At 42.1% G+C, this 13,855-nt stretch overlaps 1 protein-coding gene across 1 annotated transcript in view; it reads right to left on the bottom strand.

Moving 5' to 3' along the window:
• The window catches only part of bcr (BCR activator of RhoGEF and GTPase), a 90,287-nt gene that overhangs the window by 26,088 nt on the left and 50,344 nt on the right, over positions 1–13,855 (bottom strand). Inside the window, exons 3-4 of the mRNA XM_084383731.1 lie at positions 7,782–7,886; positions 6,582–6,767 (exon numbers count right to left, since the gene is read on the bottom strand). Coding sequence (XP_084239857.1) covers positions 6,582–6,767; positions 7,782–7,886 — 291 coding nt within the window. The remainder of the gene's footprint in view (positions 1–6,581; positions 6,768–7,781; positions 7,887–13,855) is intronic.

Below are 13,855 nucleotides of genomic sequence, written 5' to 3' on the forward strand. Positions count from 1 at the left end.
AGACAGAACAGTTCATTGTAAAGACAGTAAAAGCAATGAGACCAACAACACTGTCTTCCAGTGTGAAGCTCAGATATCCAAGCACACTCGACAGTCCTCTTCACTACTTCCTTGTCTTAGCTTCCACCACTTCAACTTCATACAGACTGTGACATTGCTGCTGCTCTTAACAAAATACTGAACTATTTTTCTAAAAAAAAAAAAAGACTTTATTGTTTAGTTTATTTTCTTTATCTGATCTTCTGTTTTATAAGACTGCCATCTGTTATCTGTCTGAAAATCGAGTAAATAAAGTTTGAAAAAAAGTTAAGCCTTTGTTTGATCTCTAGAAAGGAAATTAAGGTGTTGTTGACAGAAAAAATACAGATAAACTAACAAATAGATGTACTGCCTATTTTTTTTCTTTTGTTTTAGATGTGGCTTAAATGAGGGAACATTTCTACATTCCCCCTGGCAGTGCCCTAAACTTCAGGGGATTTTGGCAGGGACTATGTGACACCCTATTCAAAATTCATGGAGCTGTTTTTCCATTAGATGTGGAGATTTGTATAAGGATTAACTACACTAACTCCAACTTTAAGAATAGCCACACTGAAAGGCTGACACATATTTTTGCTGGCCACTGCTAAAAAATGCATTGCATCAAAATGGAAATCAGATGTTCAAATCCAAATTGGAATGTGGCTCTGAAATCAGGAGCTGCTCCACATGTAGAAAAAAAATGCATTGGATGAGGAATAAGAGTGCAACATTTAATAAGATATGGCAACTCTTTTTGGATTATATGGAAAACCTTCTGGTCGCACCAGATTGATCGTTCTCCTGTAAAGTCTTCCTGTATTGAGGATGTGCTTGACCACATGATCCTTGAGATGAGATGTTCCCCCTAGTCTCTCAATGTTTTGTCTCGTTTTTTTATTGTTATTGCTGGCAGTGTCTACTTCATGCTGAATTTTGATTTGCTTGTTTATCTTGTTGATGTTATACTTTCATTTGCTTTTGCTGTCTGTTCACGTGTCGCGAACGGAAATGAAAAGACGATATAAAATTACAAGGCAAGCAGTATACATATACCCACAAGGTGTTGTACTGATACTAATGATAAACTACTGTTGCAAATGAAGTGACATGGTGGCGTGATTAGTAGCAGCAAAATACCTTAAGTCCTAACATGTTTCTGTGATGTCAAGTCTTTCCTTTTACAAGTACAAGCGGCAAACTAATAATTAAGAAACAGCCAGACAAATGGAGGCATAATGTAGCTCTTTGCAGTCAGTCAGAACAAATGCTTTTGTCTCATCTGTTAGAGATTAGTGTAATTGTGAAAATGCTGAGTAGCACTGGCGAGTTTCTTCATAGTCAAAATTGTGGCATTTAAGAAAACTGTACTTCACAAATCAAAAAATATCAATAGAGAGCCAAATGAAGTCCAACTAAACCTTTTCAGTGTAACTTTGAAAATGCTGAACCCCAGAGCTGAGATGTATAATCCTTAAAATATCATATGTGATACAGGAGATTCAGTCCAGTCATCTGTGTCTGAGAGACTGTGTGTGACTGATGGTGACAACAACAGCAGCATGTAACCACGGCGCTCCTCGCAGCAGCCCGGCCCGTTGCTGTGGCAACCGGCGAGACCTGCACTGTGCCGGGGTGAGTAATTAATGATTGGTGTAACGGAGGCTATGAAAGCACATTTAGGAAGCTGGATGGCTGAATAAAACTCGCACCAAACGCCGCCTGCCAGCGCTACGATCCATCTCGACTGCGAACAAAAGGACAATCAATTCTCCTGAACAAAAGCCAAAGGAGGAGAGAGTACAGTGAAGATGGGCTTTGTGTGTAATGTGGAGAGCCTCAGATGCACAAGAACGCAGGCACACAGGCACGCGCACACATCTAAAAAGACTACCAAATACCTGAGAAAAAGCTTACCTGAGAGCACTGAATGAGTGTACTGAGCATTAATTATTACCTTTACAGGATCTCATGACCTAGCTTATTGCTATAATTCAGAGCTTTAAGCTCCATATGAGCCCGTGTGGAGCTTCAGTAATTTAGGCAGATGACTTTTGTCCTTTCCAGAATCAAGACTTAAAGGATATTTCAGGTTTATTACAACTTGGGTCACACTTTCGTAGTTCTGGCCATCATTTCAATCCAATAGGAAAGCATTGCATGTAGAGTAGTGCTGAGGCCTGGGAAATGGCAACAGTTTGAGTATGTAGAGCTGCAAGTAATGATTATATTTGATATTCAATTAATCTACCTATTATTTTCATGATTAATCGATTAATCATGTCAAGAAATTATGACAATGTTCATCACAACATCCCACAGTCAAAAGTGTCATTTTTAACTCTTACTCGTGGGTAATGTAGGCAGCAGGTCCTGAAAAGGAAGAAGACTGTGTGGAATAAAGAAAGGTGATATTTGTTGTTCTGCTGCATCGACTTTGATCATTTGATTTTAAACTGTTCATGAGTCCAACAATGTTTTAGAAGTGAAATGCCAGACCAGTAGACTGCTTTTCAAAACCTGCCAATATTACCCACAATGCAGCTCAGCCACTGGGTGACATCACTGGAGGCAATTTATCAGATTACATGCAGCTTCCTCTGGAGCCTCAAAAGGCTTTATAGTACTTTTTTTTTTTTTTTTTTTTTTTTTACATATGTAGCAGTTCTCCACAAGACCTTTAAACACACTTCAATGTGTAAAATTGGTTCCAACAGTTTCATTCAGCCCTCGAAGGGAAAAAGTTTGGACACCCCTGACCTATAGGTATTTCCGATGCTTTTACTATTCTTCAAAATGATCTCATTCAGCCCCCCTCTCATCTATATTTAGGCATGACCTTCCTGACATGCCCTGATTTTTGCTGTCTTGAGGGTGTGCGATTCAATTCTGTCAGGAATGTGAAGTCACAAGTTTTCTAAACATCATTAGCACTTATTATGTTATTGCTGGCAGCTACAACGTGTGTATGTGTGGCAGATCTAATAAAAGCAGAAAGCATCACGAGCCACCGTGAAGACACACAACAGTAACTCACTGATGCATTTCAAGCAGCAAAATGGATCTATAGTGTTTCGCACACACAATACATCTGCAGACAAGGAAGAAGTAAAATGGAGGAAGGCGAGGAGTAAAGCAATTTTCACAATCCTGCAATCCTGTGTCCTGCCCTGGGCCACACAATCTGCACCACAGCGGAGGCCATTCAGAGCGTGACAGTTTGACTGTGGAGGGAACAGAGCCTGAATGTCTGCCAGCCACATCCACCCCGCGCCGTGAAGGCTTACCGAGTGTACGGCTGCAGCTACAGTATCATAGCAGAAAATGGCTTTGGGTGATGAAAGAAATTGGGAGGGTGCTTGGATTTCTCAGTTCAGGATTTGTCGTGTGTGAGAGCGACTGTGTAATCCACAGCGGAAAACAACATTAAGAAAACAGCCTCATGACAGACTACGGCCATTATAGGAGGAGGCTGGATTTATGGCCACTTTGTGAGGGAGTGCTTACAGGCTGAGATATTTTCTAACACAGGGGAGATGAATGACTGCTTTGTCTACAGTGATATACCGATAAGAATAGACACAGATAGAAAGGTTACGTCCCTTCATTTGCAGCTGAATTAAAGAGTCTCCATCTATGTCTGCAGCTGTACAGCGGTGCTTTGAGCTTAATGTCAACCCGCTAACATTCTCACAATGACAATGCTACAGGTAATGTTTACCATATTAGTACGTTTAACATTCGCGAATTGCTGTATCGCTGAAGCCAATGCAGAAGTGCTTTACACCTCCATTCTTTCTAATGCAAATCAGGGGGCAACTCCACTGGTTTCAAAAAGATGTCATGTTGTATGTAAGCTTATGACAAAATGAGCCTACTTTTCACTTGATTTATTACATCAGTAACCAATTTCCCAGAAAGATCCATTGTGACTCTAAAATGCAGCGACTTTAAGAAAAAATTCACTGAGATTCAATGAAGTAAGGGTGAAGCTATTGAGACTAGCACCCCTCAACTCTTCAATCTTGTGAGTAAGGACTTAAACCTGGTTTTGTAGATTTGTAGATCCTTATGTATGGTCTACTTTCCAACTCAACTTCATCCAAAACCTGATTTTGGTAGATGGTTGCGATGTATTTTGACAAATCTTATGCAAATCCAAAGGCAGCCCAGCGAGAAGCTTGTCCTCGTAATTGAGGATGTTTCAGCAAAAGAGAGCAAAGAAACTGTCTCCCACAAACAAATGTTACGATTCTTCTTAACTGTCTAACTTAACAGTCTGTTCAAATAATATTCATCTTCTTCCCATGCAGAGGAGGGTAGACAAGCAGATGTTGACAATCCTTCGACTCACTCACAGCCACCTGAGAGACACTTCACTAAAATTCTTTAACAGAGCGCAGAATGACTGTCTGTGTGAGGCCAAGTGAAAGATCAAGAGCTATTCTTCTCACAAGAAATTCACAGAATGAGCCTTTTTTCAGTCCTTTACCCCTACAGAGCCGCATTCAAAGCTACTTCATCGGTTTGCCTGTCTGTCTTCATGGTGTAAAACCTTCCCTTTGCCGCAGTCTATGAAGTGTGTGTTTAGGAAGAGCAGAAGTGTGATTTAGCCCTATTTTCAGCCTTCAAACACCTCTCTCCGACACTCATGCTCATAACCTGTCAGTGGCGCTTTGCCTCTTCCTCTTTTCTCTCTGTCTCTCGCCTTCCTTGTTCTGATGTTTCATGATTCCTAAGCTCGTCTGCTCCCTCGCAGATTTCAGAGTCATGGTGAGACAGCTCTATCGGAGCCGCAGCTGCCTAAATCTACTTGCCTACCCGACTCTCATCCTATCTCTCAACCCTCCCTCCCCCATTCCTCGCCTGTATCACCTCCTCTACTCTCATCTAATCTCTCCCTCCCTCCCTAACGAAATGGCTGTCATGTAGCATTTTTTCCTTTTTTTTCCCTTTCTGTAGGCTCAGCGTCTTCTCCTCCTGACTTTTATTAACTACTGTCTGGAGAGAGGGAGGGAAGGGGGCAGTGTGTGTCTCTGTGTGTGTGTGTGTGTGTGTGTGTGTGTGTGTGTGTGTGTGTGTAAATGCGCTAGTGTGTGTACATGTTAGAGAGCAAGAGCGACAAAGACAGCCACACTCCAGATTGTTGAGTTTGATAGAGAAAGTGTAAAACCAGAGTGCGAAAAACTGCCTTTGTCAGCTTGACGTAATGTTTGAGACCTGACAAAGGAAATCAGCAAATGTACGGACACACGAGCACCAGAATATTCGCTCCATCTTCCAATTGAAGCCCGTGAGACAGGAAAATTCAAGTGGGTTTTGGCGTCGCACCACTACTGCAGCATTGCTCTCAAAAACTGTAAACAGTCTAACATCAGTCTGCTCAATATTTGTTTTTTACCCCACATCAGAGTCATGACATCACTGCTTTGTTCGAGGCTGAGCGCCTGGCAGTTTTATTCGATGGGAGGCGAATGTGACAGAGAAGCAGTTTTTAGGAAGGAAAGAAAATGTGTAAGCAAGCTTTCAGGACACTATTTGATAAAAAATGGATTCTGGCATGTGACTCTTAGACAGTTAAAGATACAAATTAAATCCTAATTTCTTATCTTGGCCTCGAGGGGAGCTTCCTAAGGGAAGTTAATAGGAGTGTGTACGTGTGTGCGTGCGTGTGTGAGAGAGAGAGAGGGGCTCCTATTTATAGCAGCTTCTTCGAGACACAAAGCACACAGTGCAGTGATGGCCTCAGCTGCCTGAGGCAGAAAGGCGGCATTGTGAAACATGGCTGCACCTCCCTCCGTGTGTGTGTGCGTGCATATGTGTGTACTTGCACTGCATGAGTGAGTCTGAGGGGGAGAGAGAGAGAGAGACAGGGAGAGTGAGGGAGACACTAGTGGGAGAGGAGCAGTATTTGGGAGAGAATTAACAAATGATTCATTGTGGGTTAATTGACCCATTGTGAAAATGATTAAATGGACCCAGTGTACATTTGGCCCCGACATCTTTGGCAGAAACTACCAGGGGGCCAGAGACAGAGAGAGAGAGAGAGAGAGAGAGAGAGAGAGAGAGAGCGGCAGTTGAAGAGGAAATAGGAAGAAAAGCACGATCCAGATTCAATTTGTCCACATTTAAAATGATAAAGAGGAGCATCACTACAAAGATCAAATCTACATTTTGTTTCATTGGTTTATTGAATTATGCTGACAGATTCCGCTTCTGAAAGCCTCCTGATTCTACAAACAACATTACTGTGAGTAATGCCACTCTTGCACAGTGCTTTTGCTTTGGGTCGACGTGCATAAGGTCAGAAAACGTAGCTGTAGCATCCTGAATGTCCTTTCTGATACTGTCAACCCTTTTGGGTGCCCAGTGTTGTCACTCTGATTAAGGATAACGTCGGACAGTTACACCCAGAGACGTTTCTGCTGTCACTGGCAGACACACACACACACACACACACACACACACACACACACACACACACACACACACACACACACACACACACACACACAAGCTACAACCACCCCAACCCAGTCACTTATCTCTTCCTTTTTCCTCACCAGTTTCTGGAAGAGGTCCCCGACCCTCTGATGGTGGCTCCACTGCTGGACGCGGGGCAAAAGCCCGTCGTAGAACTCCCTGTGGATCTCGTAGAGCTCAGGCACTTTGAAGAAGATGGTTTCTATCTGGGAGACAGTGAGCACCGGCTGTGACGTCGTAGCTGCAGCCTTCAGAGGCTTCATGGGCTGAGAGGAAAATAGCAGAGATAAGAGTTGGAAGAGTTAATTCGGCAGGGTGAAGGGCGCGTGTGTGAACAGTAAGCATTTGCAAGTAGATTTAAAAAATACATCAGGACCGTTTCTTGTATAGAAAATGCAAAAATGTGCATCTGTAAAGTAAGACCAAGGAACAAAACATTTGTTGCTTAAATAGGAGGCACCACTGCTAGCTGAAGGTATCTGCATGTACCACAAGAAAGCTAAAGTTAGCCAGATTTAGATTAGACATTACTGCAGTATTTTGCTGCCTTTAAGACTCTTTTCTCCTTGCATGAACACGATAGTAAAAGTTGCTTATTCAAACATCCAGCACACACAGAGCAACATAAGCATTCATTTGGGGTCGCATTTCTAGCCACCATTATCTTCTAGCCCTGTTTCTGTCTCCTAAACTCCTAAAAAGGATATCAGGCCTTTTTAGGAGCCCTTAGTTTGCTAAATGCTATGTTCTCCAGCAAGTTGCTAACCTTGTCTGCCTACTGTATATAGAGTACTGTGGGTTAATCAGAGTTTGTCTTTAAGAAAACAGCTGCCTGTAACAACAGTAAAAACAGTAAAGTTAAAATGACGATGATTACGGGTGAGTGATATTATTGATGAGCAACATTGCTTGCACTGTCCTAATAAAGGGACAGATACCACTGTAAAAACAGGCTGACAAATTTCTTCCTTCTCATGTAAATTTTCATATAACCCAACCTTTGAATGTCTCATGTCTCTTTCTCAGTTGGAAATTGGTTTTATCTTTTATTTGGTTTGGTTATTCACAACTTTGATTGCTGTTATTAATAGTTTCCCATGTTCCATTCACAATGTGCTGATGCATCTAGTGGCACCAAATGACATCAAGTGTAAAGTGTCTATCAATAAATAATTACATGCTTACATCAAAATACTTTAAACAAAGTCAATACGTATTTCTCACTTTGCCTGATCAATGTGTGTGTGTGTGTGTGTGTGTGTGTGTGTGTGTGTTCTCACCAGCAGCAGTGCCTCCAGGTGACTGAGGTATGTTTCCTCAGTGGCCAGGATCCCAGACAGGACCCACTTCCTCATCTCCAAACCTTTTTCCAGGTCACATTCAGTCTGCAACAAACAAGGAGACAGAGTAAAAACAATATCCAGCAACACAATACTACTGTCTTTATACTTTCTACACAATTTGTTCAGGCTTTTTTGTGTCTGAGGCATAAAGAACATCCAAAGCATCATATTATTCCTCATATCAGCTGGTAAGAAGGCCTCTAATATGACTTGCAAATGTCAAATTGAAGGGCTCCTCATTCTTAGTTGAGCTTGACATTCCTGCAGGCTTGCCGTTTTTTGCTTCTGCAGTCTAGAAAATCAAACAGCAACAATTGCACCTTCTAGAAAACCTTCCTGGTTGCCTCCCTGTTCCCCTCAGCCCAGTCAAAGCTCACTGAGGAGTACGGACATGAAAGAAAACAGAGAGACAGAGAGATTCCTCGGGCTGTCTTGTTTAACCACGAACTCTGAAATAACTCAAACAGGCAGGGTCTCCTATGGGAGCAAGGTTGGCGTATAAATATGTGTCTGTGAGGGAATGCCAGCACACACACACACACACACGCACACGCACACGCACACACACACACACACACACACACACACACACACACACAGAGTGAGCCCAGGTTGGGACGAGGAAGCATCCGGTCCCTCAGGCTATGAGGAGGAGGAAAGAGAGAAAACAGGAAGGAAGGGGATGACAAAGAAAGAAGAGGAGATGTAAAGTTGGAGAGGGAGAGCAAGACAATACAGATTCAGTTTATTTAAAGCCGCTGTGAGAGGAAAAGAGGGCAAAATATCTGATGTGATGAGGGGGTGACAAAGACAGAGGGCAGGCAGAGGAAAATTTGAGAGACATAATCAGAGATAAGCTACACAATGGAACATGTAGCTTGTTGCTGCCATGTATGTCTACACGGCAATCAGCGGACTCTACATGTGAAAGGGGCTGACTGAGACTTCAACTAGCTGGACTTGAGCTTCTGCAAGAGGCTACCTGGCTTCTTGAGACATGCCATAAATGATGTGTGTCTGTGTGGGTGGAGAGACTGCAGAAAGTCTGTCGGAGATGAATATCACAACTGATATGATTTTGCAAGGTTATTCTTTAATTTTTGGGGTGGCTTCATATGCCTTTATTTTGATAGGACAGGTTGAAGTCTGGCCCTGGGCCAGTGCGGCGAGTTTGATTAACCCAGGTAACAGTCTGAAAGCTAAACTTAACTTACAAAAACATAAAATTGTAAAAATAAAAGAAGAAAATCATCACATTTGGGATATGAATTTGGGAACACAGAAGAATTCTCTCATTGTCTAAACATGCATGCTAAAATGACGTACAGTACTCTTGTGAGCTGCATTTGAGGATGTGAGTACTTGGATGTCTGTGGGTGTACATGCATTTATTTAAATGACGGGGTAAATGGGCCTGAAACCTGTTTCCATGGCCACTGCATAAGCAGATGCTCGCACAGGTCTATGGGGACGGTTAAAGCCCAGAAGATTTTGAAAAGGCTCCAGGATTATTTTGGACTCCACTACATACTCTATTATCAGCACAATTACTACTGGTCAGCCTGTTGGCCAATAAAAAAATATTTAAAAGCTTTTAAGTGCTGTATCACAGGCAACTGGACATGTTCAGTTTCTTGAAGATGTTTCACCTCTCATCCAAGAGGCTTCTTCACACCATTCACACCTGGGCTCACCTAGCCCGAGCAGCCCACATGAAAGCTGGTCCAGTTGCCTATGATACAGCACTGAGAATTACCATGACCTGGATGACTGAGAACCTTCATCAAGATTATTTAAAAGCATCAACACACATCCTGAACACCATGAATTTAGATGTAATTCAGCAACTTGACTTTAAAATAGCACTTAAAATTTACAAGATACTGTATGCAGTTACAGTCTGTACAACTTATAACCACTAATCAGTAAACAACCTTTCATCATTCTGAACTTAGCTTTAAAGAAGACAGGTGTGTCCAGGACTTGAACAGGCTATAACACTTTTTGGTTATTAAAGGTTATTAAAGGTTATTAAAGGTGCAATATGTAAGAATTTTTGTTTTAAACATTCAAAAAATAATATCAGCAAAATGTGAAGAAATAACAGTTTTGATTTCACGTCAGATTTGTCTATGTATTGTGTTGCAGATATCTATACTGAAGTTAGCATGCTAATCAGCTAGCCCTGGCACGTCCTGTCTCATAATACCACTCCAGGCACTCAGTGTGGACCGCTAGCTGACGGAAGCTACAGTTTGCAGCAGTTAGTGGTCAATCTGGTGATGTGCTGCCCTCTATTTGTTTGGACGGACTGTAGACCGGTAGCCAAATCTTACGTATTGCACCTTTAACGGAGAGTCATCGTGCAAAAGCTTTGACTGAGGAAAATATCGCTTTATTTATCTGCATTATCGATCATTCTGCTGATGATTTTCTCGATTAATCATTTAGTTTAGAAAATGTCAGAAAAGAATGAATAACGTCATCTTTACATGGCCTGTTTTGTTGCATAAAAGTCCTCACAAATCAGGCGCTGGAACCAGGGAATGATTTGGTGATTTTGCTCAAAAAATGACAAAACTCAAACCATTTTTCTGTCAGTCTACTAATAAAATTAGTCAACTGATCCTTGCAGCCCTACTTTGTATATCAAAATAGTTTGGAGAAATTTAAAGTACAGTATAGTATATGCATGTTATCCTCCTCGTGTCTTCAATAGTTAATACATCTACTGTGTATTTTTTCTTTGTCTCTCTTTCTTAGGTGGAGGATGATGGAAATGATTATGACAGACATGTATTATGCATCACACAGAGCTGTCTGGGGATCTGTTCTGTACACAATAATATCAGTTTCCCCTGAAAAAATGGCTACTCGCTCATTATAAATAGACTCTCAAACAGCCAAAAGCGCCAAACTTCTCTCTTTGCTTATTAAGAGTGTAAATAAAAGGGTGTTGAAGGTAAATAAGTAATGTAATTATGATTTATGATCGCTCCTAAATGGATTACACTGCATCGCAGCGGCTTTGAATCTGTCTGACTCCACTGACTTAAAAAGGGAAAGCCCGGGGCAGCAACGGAGCCCCCTGAACGTTTGCGAAATAATGAAAAATGAATGAATCACTGCTGAGCTACAAGTATCAGCATGAGCTACTGTATGTGTCTTTGCCCTCGCAGGATATGCCCGCTGGTTAAAGAACACGAGAAACATGAGGGTCCATTTGAAGCCTCGAGATAATTTGAGGGGAATGAAAAGAAGGAAAACTTTAACATTCAGCCACGTGTTACTGAACTAGCAGAGGGGAGGCGAGAGCCAGAAAGTGTTTATCCATCGTTTCAGACCCCAGACGAGTCCCCAGAGAAGTGCCCACATCTCCAGACATATCATCTTTTATTCATCGCCGTGGCAACTAATGAGCCCATCTCTGGGTTCAGACTAAAAGCGGTGTCTGCCTTCATTTTCTGGTAATCAAAAAAGTAAAAATAAAACACATTCTCCCTCCATGGGGTGAATTAGGATTGGCGTGTCTTCACGCGTTCACGTCCTGTACTGTATGTGCAACAGAGTAAACAAAACACACACTTAAACCCTTTCAGCTCACACAACACCCCTCAGATCAGCTTCTGATTTGTTTATGCACGGATTGTGTTCGTGGGAGATACAGGGGAATCAATACAAACAGTGTTTATTTGACAAGCGCGTCGCTGTAGCTCAGGAGGCTCAGATGGAAGCTGAGCAGCAGCGACTGTAATAACATTATTTTGCATCTCTCTCTCTCTTTCCCATGGAGTGAAAGAGACTCATATAAATATTCAGAGCCAGGTTGGAGAGAAGTGAGCGGTAATGCATGCCCTGTTCCACACTTTATTAACCCTTTTCAATTGAATCTGTTTAGCATCCTGTTCTGTCATCTCTTGCTCTCTGAAACGACCAACGTGATCGCTTCCTATCTCTACATGTCTGCTACGTAATGGAGCTGTCTTAGAATCATCCTGAGCTGCAGGAGAAAATTCAGCATTACTTCTGGTTATTTAAGCTGGCACTTCAGCCAGATGTGCTAGACAGAGCTGATGTCTGCAGGGGTTTTCTGCCTGGGATGATCGCAATGCTGCGTCATGCCATGATTTTAATTGTGAGGAAAGAAGCTGTGCAATCAGTGAATGTGAATGTTACAGATGTGATGAATCATAACAAGGGAGATTTCAATCTCCTCAATCCTCCTAATTCGCCGAAGTTGGTCATTGGCTGAGTAGGGAGAGTAATGACCTCCCTCATCAGGTTGTGCCCTCCAGGTTTGATGTCAGACATGAAATAAGAAGCTATTTTAATATGAATTAGGCATATACAGGAACAGAGAAGACAGTCCACAGCCTGAGAGGAAATCAGGGGATGTCCCGTAGGTTGGGTTTAAGGCACCAACTAAGGCTGGGTGATACGAGCATTATGTTATATAAATTATCTTTTGGGTATATTGCGATACACAATATATATCTCTATATTTTACAATTCCCTCAAAAGCACTTCATAAATGTACCATTATTGAATCTCTTTTTCCTTAATTACTTGTCATCATCTTTTCTGTCAACTATCAATTAAAGGCATTTAATGTCCAATAAAAGCACTTAAAAAAAGATGTTTAACTTGGTGCTCTCTGGCTGTCCTTGACTGACCTACAAGTATGTGTCACACTGTGCACTAGGATTACAAGATAGAACTTATGTGGTCAGTGTTTTTGCAAAATTTAAAAAAAATTAAATTAAATACAGAACACACTGCAGCTGACTTCCGATCAGTGACCTCCCTCCCCCCTCCTCCCCTCTCCTCCCTCTCCAGTGCAGAGTCTGATTATTAAAGAGAACAAGAGCCACTGTGGAAAATTAAATCAGCAGCATCGCTGATGGTCGGTGATGACTCAACACAGTGACATCACAAAACCATCAGCTTCCGCTGAGCCAATCAGAACTCATCTGGGCTCTGACTCATCAATTAAAGAAGCAGACTGGAATGATGCTTGAAGAGAGGCTGTCCAAGGGCAAATAAAGGGCGATGGTAACTCCATTTTTCATGGGAGTTTTTGAAAGCATGCCTGGCTGTGTGGGGAACGTGTTGTTTTGGCTTTATAATATCCAACTAACCTTAAAGGCAAACATTCCCACAGTGTATGGTTTACTCAGGGATTCTGCAACATGAAATCGTCTTAAATCTTTTCTACAATGAATGTGTCATTCTGATCCGAGAGAGGAGGATGTGCATGTGTGCATCTGTGTGCTTAAAAGAAGGCAATCAGCAAGAGTTCCAAGCTCACAGGTCAAAAGGTTGCATGCACTCAAAGGTCTCATCATTTATTGGCAGATTCAAGCCATCAATCAGATTGACAGGCTCGCTCGCTCGCTCGCCAGCTCAGACAGTGAGCACAGACCGAGGGGGCGGAGTGACTGATCCCGCTTCACGACCACTGATGCGATTACTTCCTCCAAGGGCACAGTGGAGAGAGGCAGTATTAGCCTATTACATTCTCCCACAATACCTCGCTATCATAATCAAACATATGACTCTAGCCTCTGCATCTGCTATCTGAAAAGTCTCTGGTAATAAAGAGAAATAATATAAATGATAAATAGAAAAAAGAAAGAAAAATTAGCCTAAAATAGAATATGGCAGCAGCATCCATGTTAATTTTCCTCTTTGCTGACGCTAGGGTTGTGTGTGTGTGTGCGCGTGTGTCAATCCTCTCCATGGTAACCTTTGAAGAGCACCAGACGTCATAGATCACTGGTTTTCTCTCCGCAGACAAGAGAAAGCAAAGGAGGGAGGGTAAGAGGATGAAGGCAGCCAAGGGGTGATGGAGGTGATAGGTAATTCTGCCTAATACCCTGGATGAGAAAGAGCCCGACTCTTAACGGGAATGAGTTTCTTTACTGGATGACTGCTTCTGGGGTTATGAGACATGGCGATATTGTCCTTTATCAATCCTCTCAAACGCCGGATTTGATTTCTAATCAATTGAC

This window comes from Pagrus pagrus (genome assembly GCF_965226575.1).
Source record: "Pagrus pagrus genome assembly, chromosome: 19".
Lineage (NCBI taxonomy): Eukaryota > Metazoa > Chordata > Actinopteri > Spariformes > Sparidae > Pagrus > Pagrus pagrus.